This window comes from Bubalus bubalis, chromosome X (assembly GCF_019923935.1).
Source record: "Bubalus bubalis isolate 160015118507 breed Murrah chromosome X, NDDB_SH_1, whole genome shotgun sequence".
In the NCBI taxonomy this organism is placed as follows: Eukaryota; Metazoa; Chordata; class Mammalia; order Artiodactyla; family Bovidae; genus Bubalus; species Bubalus bubalis.
In genome coordinates, this window is record NC_059181.1 from 23,505,092 (window position 1) to 23,526,780 (window position 21,689).

The 21,689-nt window shown below is 39.8% G+C and overlaps 1 protein-coding gene across 9 annotated transcripts in view; it reads left to right on the forward strand.

Annotated features, from left to right (window-relative positions):
• The window catches only part of POLA1 (DNA polymerase alpha 1, catalytic subunit), a 300,112-nt gene that overhangs the window by 154,307 nt on the left and 124,116 nt on the right, over nt 1-21,689 (forward strand). For 7 of the 9 annotated variants that reach the window (XM_025276507.3, XM_044937315.2, XM_044937314.2 and 4 more), the window contains exon 35: nt 16,347-16,382. The exons of the other annotated variants lie outside the window; for them this stretch is intronic. In XM_025276507.3, coding sequence (XP_025132292.1) covers nt 16,347-16,382 — 36 coding nt within the window. The remainder of the gene's footprint in view (nt 1-16,346; nt 16,383-21,689) is intronic. 9 annotated transcript variants of the gene reach the window in all.

Sequence of the window (21,689 nt, forward strand, 5' to 3'; positions counted from 1 at the left end):
TACCCTGTCTTCTCTGTTTTATGTCACTGATTACTGTTGATTTCAATATATGCCTATCTCCCAAGTTTATAGCCTTAATTAGTTGTCTCCCCAAAGCAAATATCAGGCAAAGAGGCATTGACCAGAAATATTTTTATCATGATACAAAATCACATTGTGTAGAAACATACTTTTATTGTCCTGATATGAGTCTCACTCTTACTACACAAGGTGGCAGAGAGTGGCTGCCTAGCCATTCTTCCTCGCACATTCCTACTCTCTCCCTTTTTTTTCCCCTTTTCCTTCTTAGTTTATTAATTGTGGTATAAGTCACATTTAAAAAATCTCTTTTGGACCCACTTTTATGAGGAGTTCCAAAAATAACATCCAGTGTCACTTGCCTCGTGAAGCGGACTTTCTTATGCTGATGTGTGTGAGCACCTAGTAGAGAAAGGAGCATTTGACCAGGGATGCTGAGCCTCAGTGTGGTGGCAGGGAAGTGGGAAGTTTTGTGTATGAAGAATCCATGGTAATTTTGTTAATTTATCATGTTTGCAAAAAACATGGTGAATTTTGTAATGGATATGTATTCCTCGAAAACAAAACTAATAACAGCCACCAAACATAATGTTGTTAAACCAGAAGTTAAACTGGAGCTACCTTTTATTAAAAGTGCAGAAAGGAGGGTAAAATACTGGTTGAAGTATTTGCTCCGCCAAAATACACATCCACTTGGGATCGTACATAGGCAACAGAATTCATGGTGTCCAACAGTGCTTGAAGGAGGACTATTTCTTTAGGAATATACAGAGCTCAATTAGTAAATAAATCTGATAATAAGAGATGAAGCAGCCTCCCACCACATCACCACCCTCACTGTACCCCCACCTGTGTAATTTACTAGCAGGGCCACTCTTATTTCCATTGCCTTTTTCTTTTCAAGTGTAGCAATACATCATGACAGCTATATTGCACAGGTGAATCTGAGGGTTTTAGAGCCATGCAATGATGTTCAGTAACTTCTGTTCCTCTGCAAATATTTGGTGTTCAATAACCCTCAAAATTTCTCATTTCTTACCTGTGGTGATGTGGGCTGATAGTTTTTAGGCTGTAGGTTGCAATATGCAGTAGTCTCACAGGTATGTTAGTTCAAATAGTTTAAACTCTAAGCACCAGTGGAATTATTGTTTATTTTCTTGCCTCTGCATTTATATTTAGAACACTTAAAAAGAACAAATTGAGTTTCTTTTTTGTAAAACCTCTTAACAGCATAATTATAAGTGGTACAAAAGGCATGCAAAGAGGCAATAGATATCCATCCCACCCATTCAGCATCCCAAGCAATGCAATCCATGCTGCCCAGTGGTACTTAAAGAAGGATTGTTCCCTTAGGAAGCCATAGAAGTCATCTTAAATCTTATTAAGACAAAATAAAAGAATTAGTATTTCTTTTTGCTCCACATCATTTAATAGGGAAGCTTAGCATAAATGAACACCAATTGCATTTTTTAATGCAGTATTCTAATACTGAAGCTGATTGGTGGAGGTTTGGTGTGTTTTTATTAGTGAATGACTGCTTTTTCTTAAGTATGAATATTAAGCAAGCTGGTCTTGAATCAGGTACAACATTTTGCTGTGACAGCATGGTGTGTTCTCACAGAAAAATTAAGAAACATGGGATTTGGTGATGGTTGGAAGTAGGATCTCATTATATAAGTAAATTTACTACTGTACAAATTGAAGGGAATAACAGGTTAAATCTAGTGCTCTAAAATGTGCCAGCTACATGTTCTAAGCACAGAGTAACATGGTATGACTATTAGTTGTTATAAAGGAGTTGCAGTAAGCAACTTGGATCAGGTACAGCCTTATATGCCACCTGACTTAACCTTCATAGAATAACCAATGTTTCTTTGTATTCTGAAGATTTACCACAACACCTTGTTATCCTTTATTTTGTTTAATCTTAACCTATGGCATGGACCCTATTTGGGGAGGTATAGAACTAGAGCATGATCTTGAGAAACTAGCAGGGGATCCACACCAAATTCTCAGGTGCCCTGACCACAGGGAAAGCAGACCTCAGATCTTTCTGCAGCATCTGAGCTCCTGCCCGTAGGTCTCCATGTTCTTCCCCGCATATGCATATTTTCCCTCCAGAGCCTTTTGTCAGAGGTGGGGGCAGTCATAGCCAAGACTCTTGCCAGTTCTTTCCTCACATTCAGAAAGCTCAGTGCTGGCTTATATCAGTCTCCAGAGCAGCTCCTCCTAGTCTTGCGATAGACTGTGAGGTTTTGTACTCAAACACTTGGTCAGAGTTCCTGTCTAGTCGCCTAGCACTTCAGGACCTTCTCCAAGCCAGCGTTTCATAGCCTGTGAGACAACGATAGTAATAGTACCTGGCCTGTCAGGTCCTAAGAAGGACTACATGGGATGATGCATTTCAAGTGCTTAGCACCTAGAGAGTGATTGCTGTTAACACTCCTTATTCTCTTCTGAGGTAACAGTTCCTCTGTGTGCTCAGCTCTGCACGCCTGAGATTCAGCCCTGGGCTGGGGCCTTGCTGCTAGGTTTGAGGCTTGTCTGGAAACTTCCATCATCTCGGTGCTCTCCCCTCCAGTCAGAACTACACAACACCGCGTGTTGTTGTCTTTCCCCCTAGCCATCCCTGCATTTTGCCAACACGGGAATTTCCTTTTTGGTATTGGTGAATGTGGTCCGAAAGTCAGCCTAAGGAAGGGACAGTGATAAGGGGAGCTTGAGGAAGCAGCTGAAAGCAAGGAAAGGACACTAGGCTCTAAGTCCTCCAGGGTCCAGCACCCAGGATTGTGCCTAACCTGGTTGGTGCTCAGTAAAAGGTTGTTGAATTCTGAGAGGCTGGTGCTATCCAGTGACTTCCTGGGTCACAAACAGCAGCACCAGGACCGCAATCATCCTTGGGGACTCTTGCCCAGAATCCTGGTCCTCACACACGCTAAGGCAGCTGTTGATGAACAGCTGGTTGCATGCTATTGTCGTCCCTCATGGTAGAATGCTGCCAGGGTCCTGGGCGTGAGCCTTCCAAGCCCAGCCAGGCCATGGAGTCAGCGGGGACATGGGTCTGGATCACTAGTGACAGCCACCCAGCCACGCACCAGTGCAGCTGCTGAAGGGACACCTGCGGCTTCGGCGGCTTTTCAGATGGTTGGCCTCACCTGAAGGGAAAATTGGAGGTTTTTTGAAATGCTCAGGTAATGCCAAAGAAGTTGTCAAATATCTGAAAACAAGTGGGTTAAAACAGAAAACTGCTTGTGCCCCAACAGTAGAATCCCTTTTTCAGTTTGATTTCTCTAACCTGGAGTCTTTAGGAAAAATTCAACTTCAGGTCTAAACCCCATCATCGAGAGCTACTGTCTTGTAGTAACGTAAGAAACTGAACCAGAACAGATTCCATTTTAACCTTTCAAAAGTGCGATTCTCACACCATTGACCTTCTTGGCTTCAAGGAGCAAACCAGAGCTCTCGTTCTCTGTTGCACACTGAAACGAGAGAGGAGGAGGGCACCTTGGGCAGTGTCTGTCTCTCATACTTGCCTTCCCTAGAAAGTATACATTATGATTCACAGGTGAAAGTCGGTTCTTTGCAGATATGAATTTGCAGATCGTTCTGTCTAGCTTAGTCTTGTGTTCAATGGAATAACTATTTCTGTTTGAGAGGAACTTAGTTCAGCTGCCTTTCCACGGGACCATAGAAAAAGCCTGGATTCCAAAGAGGAACACTGTTAATAAGAATTAGAGCACCAATATTTTCTAATTGGTGGGTGTTGGTTTGTTTTGGGCTTGGTGTACCTCAGAAGTGGCTTTATCATTTGCTCCTACCAGCAAATGTTGGTCTTAGCTGGATTTGGAGCAGTGTTTAACTTTCTGTCCTGATTCAAAACTCATTTGATCTGTCGTACTTCCTCAAAAATACTTTAAGTTTCTACTATGCTCCAGCATATGATAACTTTCTGTTAGAGTTTTGTGAAGTATGTTATTCAGCTTCTTTGCTTAAAGATCCCCAGCCTCATTCAGGTTGCACAGGTGCTCAGGCAGGATCCTTGGCTGTTGGAGAAGCTCTTAGCATTGCTGGGAACTTAGATAATTTGCTAGCTGGCCTCTCAGGAGCCTTGTGTTGCTGGCCTTTCAGTCTCTATCCATCACCAAAGAATGTTTAAGAATTGTGTCAGGAAAAAACCCAAGCTATCCAGAATTTATGTCTATATATACTGTGAAGAAAGCTGAGTGCCAAAGAATTGATGCTTTTGAACTGTGGTGTTGGAGAAGACTCTTGAGAGAGTCCCTTGGACTGCAAGGAGATCCAACCAGTCCATTCTAAAGGAGATCAGTCCTGGGATTTCTTTGGAAGGACTGATGCTAAAGCTGAAACTCCAATTTGGCCACCTCATGGGAAGAGTTGACTCATTGGAAAAGACCCTGATGCTGGGAGGGATTGGGGGCAGGAGGAGAAGGGGACGACAGACGATGAGATGGCTGGATGGCATCACTGACTCCATGGACGTGAGTCTGAGTGAACTCCGGGAGTTGGTGATGGACAGAGAGGCCTGGCGTGCTGCAATTCATGGGGTCACAGAGTCGGACACGACTAAGCGACTGAACTGAATTGAAAATAGATATAGATACACATACACACACACACTAAAGAATTAGAAACCATATGGATGAAGTTACAGGTAATCTTTTGGGGATCATTTTTTTCTACTATAGCATTTCATCTAGTGTCAAGAAAGTCCTGCTTTAATTTTTACAGTATAGTGGCTTCTCATGCTGATGAGTGTTTACAATGTTATAGCACAGTCATTTGCAAAGCTTTCATTCTGTGGGACCTTGCACACTCTTAAATGACTGAGAATGGCAAAGAGTTTTTGCTTATGTGGGTTATATGTATTCCTGTTTACTAAATTATAAAATGAAACATACAAAGTATTAACTCATTTATTTGACAGTAAGCATATTATATAACAAAAAGTTTTAATGAAAAATATATTACAAAGCAAAGCAATTTTGTAACAACAGTGGCATTATTACAAACTTTTGCAAATCTCTGATGTCTGGCTTCAAAGACAGCTAGAGTCTCATATCTGCCTGTGCATCCAATCTACTGTGATATGTTGTAGTGTTGTTTTGGTGGAAGTATATGAAGAAAATTTGGCTTTGCATAGGTATGTAGTTGGAAAAGATGGTATTTTAATAGCCTTTTCCATTAATAGTGGGTGTTCTTTTTTGTCACTACACCAAACCTTGTAGCATGGTAGTTTCTTAAAGGTTATTTCAAATGTGGAATCTGAAACCACATCAGTAAGCCTTTTTTACACTTATACATTAATGTCCAGTATCTTAAATAGTATATGGTATATAACATTATATTTTTGTTTTCCAAGTATTTGACAATGAATGTATATATTTTTCAGGGGCTGGTGTTGGTTACATTTTGAAATTTATATACAGTACAGTTCACTCTCTGGTGTTCAGTTCTGTGAATGCTGACAAATGCATAAGGGTCAGGTTATGTTACTGTTACCCCAGTCAAGATACAGAACACGTTCGTCACCCAATTCCCTTGTGCTACTTCTTTGAGTTGCACTTTAAAAATAATTTCATTCGAATGACTAGTCTCATATTCCACTTTAAAAAATATATTTTTTTCTTTATTTTTGGTTGTGCTGAGTCTTCCTTGCTGAGGGCTTTTCTCTAGTTGCAATGAGCAGGGGCTACTCTCTAGTAGTGGTGCACAGGCCTGCTGTGGTAGCTTCTTGTTGCAGAGCACACCGTCTCTAGGGTGTGCAGGTTTAAGTAGTTGCAGCTCCCAGGCTCTAGAACACAGGCTCAGTAGATGTGATGCACAGGCTTAGTTGCTCTGTGGCGTGTGGAATCTTCCCAGATAAGGGTTCAAACCTGTTTCTCCTACATTGGCAGCTGGATTCTTTACCACTGAGCCACCAGGGAAGCCCTGTACCACTTTTGCTTACGAACTGTCATATTTTCCATCCATGGCATTATCTGGAACCCATCCCCAACCTTTGTACTGAAAATGCTGCCAGTCCCAGAGATGTGCAGAATTAAGCTTTGTAATGTATGTGTTTTTTTGCTTAGCTTGGAGAGGGTAAGTACTTGAGAGTCGGACACGACTGAGCGGCTTCACTTTCATTTTTCACTTTCATGCATTGGAGAAGGAAATGGCAAACCGCTCCAGTGTTCTTGCCTGGAGAATCCCAGGGACGGGGGAGCCTGGTGGGCTGCCGTCTATGGGGTCGCACAGAGTCGGACACAACTGAAGCGACTTAGCAGCAGCAGCAGCAGGCTGAGGAATATTTGTGTATAGAAATGTCATCTTCCCTGTATCTCTTCTAGGAGACCTCCTGTATAGTGATTTTTATGACATCATCTGATCCTGCATATGTCTAGGAATTATGATCTTTACAATATTTTAAACTGGTTCTAAGATCTGCAGTCTTGTCACCACCCTCTCAATCTTTAATGTGACTCAACATAATCTCCTTTTGAGTAGCTTCAGCCTTCCATCTGTAGGAAGTTCATAGTTTTGCCCAGGCCTAATATACCATGAATAGAACCCCAAAATCAACATGAGGTAGGGGAGATGCTGGTCACAGGCTACAAAGTTGCAGTTACATAGGATGCATAAGTCTAGAGCTCTAATGTTCAGTCTGATAGCTATAGTTAATAATATCATATTGAATACTACAAATTTGCTGAGAGTAGATTTCAGATGCTCTCATCACACACACATACAGAATAACTATGTGAGAAGGTAATGTTAACTAGCTTGACTGTCATAATCATTTCACTGTGTATATCTAATCATCATGTTGTACACCTTCAATATATAAAATTTTCTTTGAAAAATTAAAATTACAGGATCATAAATGGGACAATCCCTGGGCTACATTTCCCAGTGTTCCTCACAGGAATCAGGTAACAGACATGGGATTCTGGAGCTTCCTTAGTATTCAGCAATTTGAATGAAAATAGACCGTCCATCTTTTGAAAGGTTTTGGACTTTTTCGAGGTTCCTATGGAAACTTTGAAAAATTTTCAAACTGGTTTACTTGGCTCTCTGTCTGCAGGGCTGTCAGGAACTTCCTCCCTAAACACTGCTTTTTCCTGGTCTCTCCTACCAAAAGTATTGAATGTGCCTTAAAGAAAGAGACAAGTGATTTGAAACAGAGGGGATTCCATTATGGTAATATACATTATATATTACATCAGTTCAGTTCAGTTGCTCAGTCGTGTCCGACTCTTTGCGACCCCATGAATTGAAGCACACCAGGCCTCCCTGTCCATCACCAACTCCCAGAGTTCAGTCAGACTCACATCCATCGAGTCAGTGATGCCATCCAGCCATCTCATCCTCTGTCGTCCCATTTTCCTCCTGCCCCCAATCCCTCCCAGCATCAGAGTCTTTTCCAATGAGTCAACTATTCGCATGAGGTGGCCAGAGTACTGGAGTTTCAGCTTTAGCATCAGTCCTTCCAAAGAAATCCCAGGGCTGATCTCCTTTAGAATGGACTGGTTGGATCTCCTTGCAGTCCAAGGGACTCTCAAGAGTCTTCTCCAACACCACAGTTCAAAAGCATCAATTCTTTGGCGCTCAGCTTTCTTCACAGTCCAACTCTCACATCCATACATGACCACTGGAAAAACCATAGCCTTGTCTAGACGGACCTTTGTTGGCAAAGTAATGTCCCTGCTTTTCAATATGCTATCTAGGTTGGTCATAACTTTCCTTCCAAGGAGTAAGCGTCTTTTAATTTCATGGCTGCAGTCGCCATCTGCAGTGATTTTGGAACCCAGAAAAATAAAGTCTGACACTGTTTCCACTGTTTCCTCATCTATTTCCCATGAAGTGATGGGACCAGATGCCATGATCTTCGTTTTCTGAATGTTGAGCTTTAAGCCAACTTTTTCACTCTCCTCTTTCACTTTCATCAAGAGGCTTTTTAGTTCCTCTTCACTTTCTGCCATAAGGGTGGTGTTATCTGCATATCTGAGGTTATTGATATTTCTCCCGGCAATCTTGATTCCAGCTTGTGCTTCTACCAGCCCAGCGTTTCTCATGATGTACTCTGCATATAAGTTAAATAAGCAGGGTGACAATATACAGCCTTGACGTACTCCTTTTCCCATTTGGAACCAGTCTTTTGTTCCATGTCCAGTTCTAACCGTTGCTTCTTGATCTGCATATAGGTTTCTCAAGAGGCAGGTCAGGTGGTCTGGTATTCCCATCTCTTTCAGAATTTTCTTCAGTTTCTGATGATCCACACAGTCAAAGGGTTTGGCATAGTCAATAAAGCAGAAATAGATGTTTTTCTGGAACTCTCTTGCTTTTTCGATGATCCAGCAGATGTTGGCAATTTGATCTCTGGTTCCTTTGTCTTGTTTAAAACCAGGTTGAACATCTGGAAGTTCACGGTTCACATATTGCTGAAGCCTGGCTTGGCATTACTTTACTAGTGTGTGAGATGAGTGCAATTGTGCAGTAGTTTGAGCATTCTTTGGCATTGCCTTTCTTTGGGATTGGAAGGAAAACTGACCTTTTCAAGTCCTGTGGCCACTGCTGCGTTTTCCAAATTTGTTGGCATATTGAGTGCAGCACTTTCACAGCATCATCTTTCAGGATTTGAAATAGCTCAACTGGAATTCCATCACCTCCACTAGCTTTGTTCATAGTGATGCTTTCTAAGGCCCACTTGACTTCACATTCCAGGATATCTGGCTCTAGGTGAGTGATCACACTGTTGTGATTATCTTGGTCGTGAAGATCTTTTTTGTATAGTTCTTCTGTGTATTCCTGCCACCTTTTTTTAATATCTTCTGCTTCTGTTAGGTCCATACCATTTCTGTCCTTTATCAAGCCCATCTTCACATGAAGTGTTCCTTTGGTATCTCTGATTTTCTTGAAGAGATCTCTAATCTTTCCCATTCTGTTGTTTTCCTCTATTTCTTTGCATTGATCGCTGAGGAAGGCTTTCTTATCTCGTCTTGCTATTCTTTGGAACTCTGCATTCAGATGCTTATATCTTTCCTTTTCTCCTTTGCTTTTCGCTTCTCTTCTTTTCACAGCTATTTGTAAGCCCTCCTCAGACAGCCATTTGCTTTTTTGCATTTCTTTTCCATGGGGATGGTCTTGATCCCTGTCTCCTGTACAATGTCACGAACCTCATTCCATAGTTCATCAGGCACTCTGTCTATCAGATCTAGTCCCTTCAATCTATTTCTCACTTCCACTGTATAATCATAAGGGATTTGATTTAGGTCATACCTGATTGGTCTGGTGGTTTTCCTCACTTTTCTTCAATTTAAGTCTGAATTTGGCAATAAGGAGTTTATGATCTGATCCACAGTCAGCTCCTGGTCTTGTTTTTGTTGACTGAATGGAGCTTCTCCATCTTTGGCTGCAAAGAATATGATCAATCTGATTTCGGTGTTGACCATCTGGTGATGTCCATGTGTAGAGTCTTCTCTTGTATTGTTGGAAGAGGGTGTTTGCTATGACCAGTGCATTTTCATGGCAAAACTCTTATTAGTCTTTGCTCTGCTTCATTCCATATTCCAAGGCCAAATTTGCCTGTTGCTCCAGGTGTTTCTTGACTTCTACTTTTGCATTCCAGTCCCCTATAATGAAAAGGACATCTTTTTTGGGTGTTAGTTCTAAAAGGTCTTATACTTCTTCATAGAACCGTTCAACTTCAGCTTCTTCATCATTACTGGTTGAGGCATAGACTTGGATTACTGTGATATTGAATGGTTTGCCTTGGAAACGAACAGATATCATTCTGTCGTTTTTGAGATTGCATCCAAGTACTGCATTTCAGACTCTCTTGTTGACCATAATGGCTACTCCACTTCTTATAAGGGATTCCTGCCCACAGTAGTAGATATAATGGTCATCTGAGTTAAATTCACCCATTCCAGTCCATTTTAGTTCGCTGATTCCTAGAATGTCGATGTTCACTCTTGCCATCTCCTGTTTGACCACTTTGAATTTGCCTTGATTCATGGACCTGACATTGCAGTTTCCTATGCAATATTGCTCTTGACAGCATCGGACCTTGCTTCTATCACCAGTTACATGCACAACTGGGTATTGTTTTTGCTTTGGGTCTATCCCTTCATTCTTTCTGGAGTTATTTTTCCACTGATCTCCAGTAGCATATTGGGCACCTACTGACCTGGGGAGTTCCTCTTTCAGTACCCTATCATTTTGCCTTTTCATACTGTTCATGGGGTTCTCAAGGCAAGAATACTGAAGTGGTTTGCCATTCCCTTCTCCCATGGACCACATTCTGTCAGACCTCTCCACCATGTCCTGCCCATCTTGGGTGGCCCCACGGGCATGGCCTAGGTTCATTGAGTTAGACGAGGCTGTGGTCCTAGTGTGATTAGATTGACTAGTTTTCTGTGATTATGGTTTCAGTGTATCTGCCCTCTGATACCCTTTTGCAACACCTACCTTCTTTCTTGAGTTTCTCTTACTTTGGACATGGGGTATCTCTTCACAGCTGCTCCAGTAAAGCGCAGCTGCTGTTCCTTACCTTGGATGAGGGGTATCTTGTCACCGCCGCCCCTCCTAACCTTGACGTGGAATAGCTCCTCTAGACCCTCCTGGGCCCTGGCAGCCACTGCTCCTTGGACTCCTCCTGGCCACCGCCCCTGCCCTCGGGCGTGGGGTAGCTCTCTGGGCTGCTCCAGCGCTGTCACAGCCTGGTACTCTCTGCTGCCGCCCCTGACCTTGGACGTGGAGTAGCTCCTCTGAGCTGCCACCCCTGACCTCGGACATGGAGTAGCTCCTCTTGGCCATTCCTGTGTCATCGCAGCCTGGCACTCTCGGCCGCTGCCCCTGACATCGGACGTGGGGTAACTCCTCTTGGCCGCTGCCCCTCGGACATGGGGATATATTACATAGTACATTTTAATTTTCCAAGCATGTTCACAACCTTTCCTAATGTGTTCCTCACAATATTCTTATGAGTTTCACAGAGCCATACCCTCCAGTTGCCCACATTGGATGTCAAAGTGTTACATATTTTTTGTATTGTCACACTGTCTCTCCCTCCATTCTCACTATTTTAATTCACTTCGTGGTCATCTTAGTTTTCTAATTGATCTTCCTGTTTTGGCCTATTCCCTTATCAGTCCATTCTCCAGGCTGTTTCACAGGATTATCTTCCCAAAGTAGGGTTAATGATGTTACCTTCCGTGTATTTTCATCTTTTGCAGATTGAAATTCAAATTCCCTAGCATGGCCACTTTCTTCTCCATCCATGCTGTATTTTCATAGGTTCTCTGCCCACTGCCCAGGAGAGCTTAGTAGTCCTCAAAGTTGCCACATGCTTTTCTCCCTCCCTGTGTTCACTCCTGCCGTCTCCTCTGCCTGGAACCCCCTGCCTCCACTCATACTGCCCCAGCTTGTAAAATTCTTATGCCTTCATTGGCACAATCTTTGGAAAGCTTTCTTCTGTCAACTCTCCAGGCAGAGTATCCTTTCTCCTGTTTGTCCATAACCCCTGAACCCATGTGGGGCAGCATCTATTGGGCAGCAGTTCTGTCCTGCACAGATGGCAAATTCCTGTTGAATGCAAGCTGCACTGTTGAGTCCCTTATTTCACTTCATTTCCTTGGAGCAGCGCAGAGCTCCAGGGACATGGCAGACACAGGAGTTGGTTAGTAGAGCACGAGTGATCTTGGAACCTTCAGAAAGGCTTTGGCTGCCATATTTTGTTTTGGATGGAATAGCCAATTAATTCCTGTTTTTTACTATTAATGACTTCACACTCAGTGGACAGTATTTTCTGGAATGTCAGCTTAAATCTCTCACAGTTTAAATTTCAGTCACTTTAAGAATCTCAAGAAGGGTGTGTGTGTGTGTGTGTCTTGCAAAGATGTGGTGTTGATCTTTTCTTTTATCTTACAGTACTCTTCCTGACCCCTAAACTATGACCAGGAAACTGGCTTCTTAGTAGCAGGGCTGGATTTGAAACTCCTATTGGCCTAAGCTGTCTTAACACTGGGCAGTCACACCTTTTTCCTGTTAACAAGCATAGCTAAATATCCAGACATACAACTTGAGAAGCCCTTAGGACCATGGGTGTGCTTGTGTATTTCCTGTTTTTGTGTGCTCTTCCTCAGCCCTGGTATGCATATATATATATATACACACACACACACATATATATGTGTGTATATATATATATATATATGAGTAATGGGATGCATTTGGCTTTTGCCTTCTATTGGAGAGTTGTTTTATTTATTGGTCATGTGCTCAGTGGTGCTGATGACCTGTTAGGGAAAATCAGGATGGGTAGGAAAGTGGCTGATAATAGAATGTGAAATGTAAACTTTTGCAGGGGTTCTCAGTAAAGCGCATCAAATCCAAGTTTAACAGATAACTTGCATTTGTGATACAGATGAAATATTTTTGGACAGTGGTAATGCATATCTCATTTCCATTCTGAAGTTGGTAGTAAAAGCACCTCTGGAATAAGCGAGAGCAAGAGAATGGACACAAGTTTAGATGACATTTTTTTGTCAGACCATTGGTAGCAGTTGATGGACCAAGTGTACTTTTTTATTTCTACTTTCCTCCCCCCCCCTTTTTTTTTAAGTAAGTAGAGTGCAGTTCAGTTTGCAGCACTTGGACCTTGTGAAAGACAACCAACCAAACAGATAATAAACCAAATAGAAAAAGGGCTCACCCAAGGCACACACTGTCCAACTCTGAGTAGTGTCAGATTCCTGGGGCAGCAGTCCCTCCCCCACCTATTCAAAATCCTCTGGACACCCCTTCATTGTTTCTGTTGAAACCAAGAGTCAGCAAATAGCTTTTGTGTTAGGCTTTAAAAATCAAAGTTGTTTTATCATATTAAACTGCCAGGACTGTGTCTTCTTGACACGAGACCCCTGAAATGCCTATTACAATGCCATGGACTCAGCAAACATTTAGCTCTATGTGAAATCAAACACACTATAAACATGGATTATAAGAACAAGTCATTTTCTAAACTAATGCTTTACCTGGTTCTTTGGTGATCTTTTAGCTGATTTCACATAAGTTAATGTCTGATATCCATCAGGACATTTGCTTTATAGAAAGAAATGATAGATTGTTAGGAGGAAATGTAGTAGGTTTTGGTAATATTGAAAAAAAGAACTGGATATGTGTTTAGGAAATTTGGGAAAGCCTTTTGTTTGTTAAATTTATAAGTAAAGTACTTAGGATGTCTCATTGTCACCAATCTGGAAAACCTGCCTCAAGCCAAATTTTGTGCTTCATAAGTGTTAATTTAATGTTTTTGAAAGCAGGTTATAAGCTTTTTCAGCTGTGGAGCTAAATGTTCATCATAAAGATGATATCAAATGTATAGTTTCATCTTTGTGTATATTTTTACAAAATTAGATATATGATCTAAAAGTTTTTTAGAAATCTTATAATGCTGGTTATATACACACACACACTATTTTTTTAAAGCCAGGAATCACTCGTTTTCTTCTAAAGTAGACAATCAAAATAAGCAGTTTGAAGAGATGGATTTAAGACAGCAAAATTGTTGTATCTTCAGCTGTGTAAAGAAGTACTGTACCGTGGACCAGAAAACGTGTATTAGCGATGGTTCGGTTAGTGACTGCAAAAGCAAAATAAATACCATAGTGTAAAATACAGTTCTACATGACAGCACGTTTGGCTGGTACCAAACATCAGAATTTAGGGAGCAGTTGGCACTAAGATGTGTCCTGCTTCTTTTCCTGAAAATACATTAATAATCAAATCTTGGAGTTCCTTTGTTTCTCGTTGATTGCTGGTTAGCAAGAGGTTTGGTCAGGTTTTCTGGTTGACGTTTGTTTCTGTGGTAAGTAAGGGAGGAGTGTTTGTCATAAACCTGTCCCCCAAAAGGTGCCTCATTTCTCCTCTTCAAAACTTCCACTGTCTATACAGTTTTTGCAGAAGAGAGGTGCAATATTGCTTATTTTGGATGTAGAATGTTGATCAGAACATCACTTTTTATTGTAAAATTGTAATGACCTGTGATAATAAACTTACTTGCCCAGGCATATTTTCTCCCTTCTGTTAATCTTTAAAAAGTCTCTATGTTCAGAAAAAAAGGTAACTGTTAAAGACCTCAAATTGCAAAAGCAGTGCCACTTCTTCTGAGAGCTTTGGGGCAATCCTCGGATGTGTAATTGCTTTTACATCAGTCACAAGAGAGAGACAAGAATGCGCTTTCCTTGAACTTAACAGTTTGGGCAATTTTCTATAATCCAGTAAATACAAATTGTAGCTTGATTATTCATCTACGTCTGTCAAGCAAATTTTAATGGATGAATGAATGAGTCAAATCTATGCATGGAAATATACAAATGTGCAAAATATGGGTCTAATTACCAGGCTGCTGAATTTATACAAGGTCAGGTAAACAAGGCACCAGTGTAATGATTATTAATTGTTAATAATGCCTTTGGGAAAACATTCACATTTTCCTTTGAATACCTAACAGTTTGCCTTTCTAGTCATTTTAAACTCTGAAAATTTTAGCTGGTCTAAAAACACAAAAACATTTTTGCCCTATTTTTATCCTTTCCTTATAATTGCCTTCTAATTCTTTTAGAATAATAAGTAAAATATAACACGTTTTTCCGGACCCTGTTGAAAATCACAATTTAATATGATGGCGAAAGAATTAAGTTGGGGTGGGGGGGTGGTAACACTTCCACAGCAGAATGAAATAGCTGCTATGTTTTGTCTTCATTGAAGGGATGAACATGCCCCGCCATCCTCCACCCTCTTTTCAAACATAATCGACATTCTAAAACACAAAACCAAGGTGGTAATAAAGGAAAGGAAATCAAAGCAGGCTTTTTTCCCCTCTATTTACCATAGTAAGTCAACATTTGACTCTGTCTTGATATTCTATAAAATGAATGTTGGAAAAAGAATAATATCAATGAGTAGTTTCCCATTGAAATGCCCAGGGGCCGAGATAATTGAGGGAGTACTTGCCGAGGTTTTTCTTAGTTCAGTAACTCTTGATCACTGTGCAGTTTTGTAGCACTGCTATCATTAAGGGCTCTCCATGTCCTGAAGGACACCCCCCTCTCCCAGCTTTAATCCAAAAGTCATAAATTGTAGAACTAACATGTCGTCTGCAGGTCACCCAGGCGAAAACACTGCATCTTGAGAAATCTATCTTTCTGCCACTATGCTTTGAATTTTTTTTTGAATATTTTGCATTAATGGTACTGCTGCAGTCTCTTGCTGGGCTGTCTTTTCATCCTCACAGGCTCTACATTCACAAGTTTTCCCCATGGCTAATCTGAATGTTCTTCCCTCTGTTCTAGGCCTTTCTGCCCTCTTGACACCTGTGTTGAACATCAGATGAATACAACCACCTCCCTTTGTGCTTTTTTTTTTTTTAAGTACTTGTAAATATCATTCATATCTCCCTTAAATTTCTTCAAGATCTGTAATTGATGACTCAATCTCATTTCTTCAGCATTTTCAGCTGTCATTTTTGTTTTGCAAGACCGCTGTTGTTTAATCACGGGTACCCTTTGTTGGTTAGATCATACTGTCTAGTAGCCAAAGGGATTTGGACTGATTTTTGACCTTAACTCTATAGGTAGCATCCTATCCTCTTTTATAGTCTCCTCTAGAATATAACAGGCACAATTTATACACACTCACGGATGCTGGGGTGGCTTAATTAAATCTCTATAGAATCACAATCAAACTCTGTATTCTGGCATTTGAGACATTTTATTATCCAACCTCCTTCTCCACAGACCCTCCTATCCAGTGACACCCTTAAATCCTCATTCCTCCAGACAGGCCTTGTTTTCTCACAACTGCCTGAATTGTTCTTGCCCACTTGCCATCTCTATCTGTTTAAATTCTTCTCAACCTTCATGACCCAAACCCGTCTCAGTTCCAGGAAGCATTCTGTCAGATTACAACTGTGGAAGGTTTTTTCTCCTCTTGAGTTCCTAAAGAACTTGGAGTATATAACTTTTCGACTGTAATTTCTTTTATACAGTCTATTGTATTTACATTGTTTCACTTGGCAAATAATTTTGTTTCCTATAAGCTTTTAGACTTATATAGAGTGGGAGAAAGAAGACTAGTATTTTGAGGTGGTGGTTTTTGGGGGTTTTTTTGGCCACACTGCGGCAGGGTCTTAGTTCCCTGTCCAGGGATCCAGCCTGAGCCCAGGGCAGTGAAAGCATGAAGTCTAATCACTGAACTGCCAGGGAATTCCCAAGACTATTATTTTTTGAGCTCTCTAACACTTGGTAAGCATTTTTTTTTTTACCTAGGTGGTATCATTTAATTCTGCTAGCAAACCTGTGAAGGTAAATGATTTTTTTTTCTATTTTTACACATAAGGAAGCTGAATTGTGTAATCAGACATTTGGCCAGTGTTATGAGGATAAGGAAATGGCAACCCACTCCAGTGTTCTTGCCTGGAGAATCCCAGGGACCGGGAAGCCTGGTGGGCTGCTGTCTATGAGGTCGCACAGAGTCAGACACGACTGAAGCGACTTAGCAGTAGCAGTAGCAGTATGAGGATAATACACTGTAGAGCTGGGATTTAAACTTGAACCTCTGATTCAAAGTCCACATAGTCTTTGCAAAAAAACCTTTTTCGAGTGAAGAGTGACAATTTGCATCCTGCTCTCTCAAGTTACTAGAAAATTCAAAAAACAAAATAGGTGTTCAGTAAAAGATTGAATTTTTCACTATGGAGGTCTTATTGCTTCAGCTTCTAGTGGTCATGTGAATTGGCAGTAAAATAGCCAAAGCCTTAGCAAGGGCCCTCTTTACCCTGAGAAATGGCTGATACCTGAAAGGTTTGGCAGTTGTACTCCCATGTAAGACTATTTAGTTGAGACAGATTCTTTTTCTGTTTGTCTGTTTTTAAGCTTTTCTCTTGTTGATCCCAACATTCATTGGTATTGTTAAATGTCATGCTTCTTATTTACTATTTGCATTTCATTTTAAGAAAGTAAATCTCATTGTAGTAGCATGAATAATTTATGCTTCTGTCAAGGAATTATTAAAACACGAGAGGTTGAAAAATATGCACATTCTAAAGGTTGTATAAAAACTGAGGACTGTTTTGCCTCACTCTTGAGTGTTTATTCCAGTAGTAAACCTGGGTGCTTACTAAAAAGCCATGGTCTTATTGGCTTTAATTTAGGACTCTGTGCAAAGTTGTAATTATAGTTATAGGTAAGGAATATTTGGCATTTTATCTTTCATAATAGAAAATAGGTCTTCATAACTTTGGGGGAGCTGGTTATATTTTTATATTAAGCAGGGAATTTCTCAGAGGTACATTTATTTTTGAAGAATTAGTAGTTATAAAAATTAAGAAGATTGTCCAACTGCAGAATAAAAAATTTTGATTTGATGGACACAGAAAATGTGACTGACCTTTGAGGTGACTAAAATATGATCTGTTTCAAGTATCTGAGGTTTCTTATCAACTTCTGTGCATATTGATAAATTCAGCTTATTTTGCAAACAGTTACTAATGCCATAATGCATTTTCCCATATCTTCCATCTGAATTTTTTACTATTATTGATTGAGGATTCAACTGAGAAATGTGTTTAGAACCCTGCTTTCTGTGGTAATCACAGAAGTCAGTGGGAAGACAAGAAAATTGTATTGAAAGAAATTGTGCGTGTGTGTGTTTTGTGTTTCAGCATAGATTATCTCTGCCAAAATAATAGCTGTCATTTTGTTCTTGTTATATTAGTGGCCTGTAGCTTACCAACTACTCCTTTTGCCTTAGTTTTGCTCCTGACCACTGGCTATTGCCCTCAGCAAGAGGACCTTTTTAATTGAATGTCCAAATTTGAGTGATTTTTGTCCTAATACCATCATACTTTTGATCTTTTTCAAATTTAAGCATCCTAAGTTGCGACCTCTCACCTCAACACAAGAGTCTTTTTACATTCAGGGACTTTGAAACTTCACTTCTGTTTAGAATTTCATATCATGCCCATCATGGGGGGAAGAGATGGAAAATGTATACGCTGAGCCTATAGGACTTCCTGCAGTGCTTATTAATCCTTTATGGATCATTTGAAATGTTTCTAGTTTATTTAAGCTTTGCTGCTTGTATCAGATTGTTCCTATGAAAAAAGAAAAAGTGATCATGCTTTGAATTTTTAAAAATGATCTCACTTTCAAGCAAAAGCACTTTTATGCTCCATTAAAGTTGAATTTGCCAAACTCTTACATCGCATTAACACAAGCTTTACTGGATAGATAAACGTGTTGTTCAAAGACTGACTTGAACTTTACCAAACTACATATTAAGATTTTTATCTTTATACTTCTTATTTCTTAAATTATTTTAAAAGAGACTAGTAAAATAGACTAGATTTGCCCAAATGCACTGCTTTAATGACAAAATTTTTCCATTTGATTTAAAATAGTAATATAAATTATAAGCTAATTGTTTGAATATGAAGCTAAAATAAATAAAATATTTTGAGCTCTTAAATTGTATACTTGTTTTACATATTGTTAATATTTCAATAAACTGTTTTTGTTTCTGGAAGTTTGTATAAGTAATTTAATTATTTTCACATTGTTAATTTTTATTCAAGTCTGTCATACTAATTTTGTTTTGTTTTTTAAATTTTAGTAAGTTTGCTAATAAAATGATTCATTTTCCACCTTTCCAATTAATGGATTTTTTTAAATATGCATAGGACATCTTCTAGTTTTCTATGAATTATAGTGTTGCACTCTTTTTATTTATTTCATGAAGTTTTTAGCTTGGAAATAATCTTCAAATGGGTATCCTTTTGACCTCAAATTACTTAGAAATTCTAGTCTCATTAATACCATGGCTTCCTGGCTACCAAAACCTATTATAAGAACTTGGTCTTTTCTTTGTGTTTCCTTGGCCTTGAGGTTTTAATTTAGTGTATTTGTTCTTCAGAGAAAGAACGTAAGCTAGTTTTCTACTTGAAATGACTTTCTGTATTTTTTAAATACATGAAACCTTTGCAAAGTATGAGATTTTATTTTAGCCAAAAAAATACATGCATTAGTTCTTTTTTAAAAAGAACTAATTTACATTAACAAGTATAGTGACCTTGAAAAAATATATTTTAATGGCAATAAATGGTAATAAAATTTAATATCAAGCTAAATCTTTTTCAGCTCTGATAGAATCCACTTTTTTAGCTGTTGAGTCACTGGGGTTCTTAATAAGAAGGAAAATGCATTTTCAGTAAATTACTTTTTTAAGGCAAAAAACAAACTGTAGACACAGAGGGAAAGGAGAACCTTTTATATGCCTTGTGGAAGAAAATACTCAAACTGTTAGATGAAATATTTAGCAAGTTATTTTAATGTTATAGCTCACCAATTCTGAGAGATCGATGGTACCTTGTTAGTAGGAAACTGTATTAACTTTGACTTCTAATGTAAAAATCTGCACTGAATTCATTTTCCCTAATTCACTTTATTCCTGTCTCCTGGTGTTCCATGACCTTTCAGAAATGTGTAGTTCATATTTTGTGCTCTACAAAAGCTGCCCCTTAGGTTGTATTGAATAACACAGAGTTGAATTATAGACATAATGGCAGTTCTCTGTGGCATTTCCAGTTTAAGCTTACTTACAGTCTGTTAAATTCATAAGTGAAGTGTTTTTTAATGTTGTCCGTGTTAGGGAAAAGGTTAAATAATGCTCGGTTTCTCTTCGTGAGCAAATGGGGAGAGTCATTTTTGTTGTTTAGCGGAAGACTGTGTTCTCATATTTTCATTCCTCAGTCAGCATAGATGATGCTCCAGATTGTTTTGAAGCTTTCAGACAGAGGTTACATATTTCTCTTATATTTCATAAGCTGCTCATTGTACAATGGAACTGAAAATCGTCTGGGGATAAACAATTTAAGACATGGCATTACTTCACACAGTTGTATACTTTGAGAAACCTTTAAAGGAGGTGAGAATCACAGTGACTTGGAATTCTCTGAAAACTGATTTATCTTTCATCAACCAAGAAAGCTTACCTTTTGGTTATCTATTTGGATTTAATTAGTGTAATCGTGGCTGAGTTATCAAAGAGACATAGAGAAGATGCACTGTTTTCCACTTCCCAAATAAAATGGCTCCTTGAGTAATCCATCATAAGGCAATGACTTCTCAGCATTCTGATGAAATATTTTAAATATGCCTTCAAGAATAAAAGCTTACAATACCGTGCTGTGTATTGTCAGGAAAGAAGACCTGAATGCATGTACATGGGAATTGCACTTGTTCACAAGTCCAGTTTTCAGGCAGTTTTAAGACATTGGTCCCACATGATGCTTACAAAGTCATCCCCAAGGAAGAAGCAGGGCAGATGTTACTTTCGGTATCTAAGCAAGCAGAGCACACCCAACGGCTCCCCAGGTGAAAGGGGCCTGTAGTGAGGTAAGGGGGGAGTTTTGAGTTGGCTTCTGCTGTTTTGCCACAGAACTTCCTGCAAAGGAATGGCTTGTGGATTCTCACCAGCATTCTAGCCTGAGGGAAGCTAGAGTGTTCAGCTATCCAAATTGATATCATATAGTTTAATTGCATCAGTTTAAAACTGAAAGAACATTTCTTCAGCTCCTGCAGCGTGTGACATGTTACTTCAGGCCACAGGGATTCAGAGCTGAATGATAAGATCCCAGCCCTTGGGGCCTGAGGGACTGGTCTGCCCTTCTATATCCTTTTCTTCTTCCTCTTCCCTTCTTTCCTCCATCCTCAAAATACCCTTAATTTTTTATGTTCGTACATTTGGGCCTCCAGCGCTGTTAGAGCCATGATCACTCTCGTGCACTCCAGGTCTCCCAGATGAAAATATCCATGTCCCCAGAAATACAATCGAAATATTTTACATACAGGTCCAGCATGTGGTTTGTCCTTAATAAGTATTTGTTTTCATTATTTGATATTAAATTTAATTCGTACAAATGTGTGAAAAGTTCAACTCTCTTGAGGCAGGGGTGGTGTTTTCTCTTTAAAAGTTCACTTCAAATACTATTTGGTCATGATATTTCTGGTGTAGGCAGCCAGGATGGAAGCTGGGTTGGATAAAGGCCAAATCCTTTCTGCTTAGGGAATCAGTTTGCCAGACACATGAATAGCTGTATCCCAACTCCAGGTACCTGTACCCACATCCTTCTGTAATCTTTGATTCTCTTGTGATGCAGTAAATGTAGCAGTGGAGTGGAGAGTCTTCATCCTTTCAAATTGGCATGGAAAATACCTCAGGTATTTGACTACTTTGACACTGGAGGCTTTAGCATGTTTGGTAACTGTGTGCCAGGTTTGTGTCTAGTTAGTGAAGTATCTCAGGCCTTCTGTCCTCCACAAAATTTTTAAAAACCCAATTTGTTGCAAAAGGCTTTCCTTAATGACACTTCGGAGTCCCACATGTGGAAATGTCAGTCTCTCTGCTGGCTTCTAATATACAGGCCCTTCTGAGCATGTTCCCAGGGAAGGAGAGTTGATTAGGTAGAGACTTCTCTGGATTTAGTTAATTAATGGCCTACTCCAGCCCCATTTCCTGCTTTCCTGGAGAAACACTCAGTGACTATACTTACACAGCAAAGTCAGATTTGTTAGTTCTTTTATGTGAAACATCAGATGAATAGCTGAAAGGAA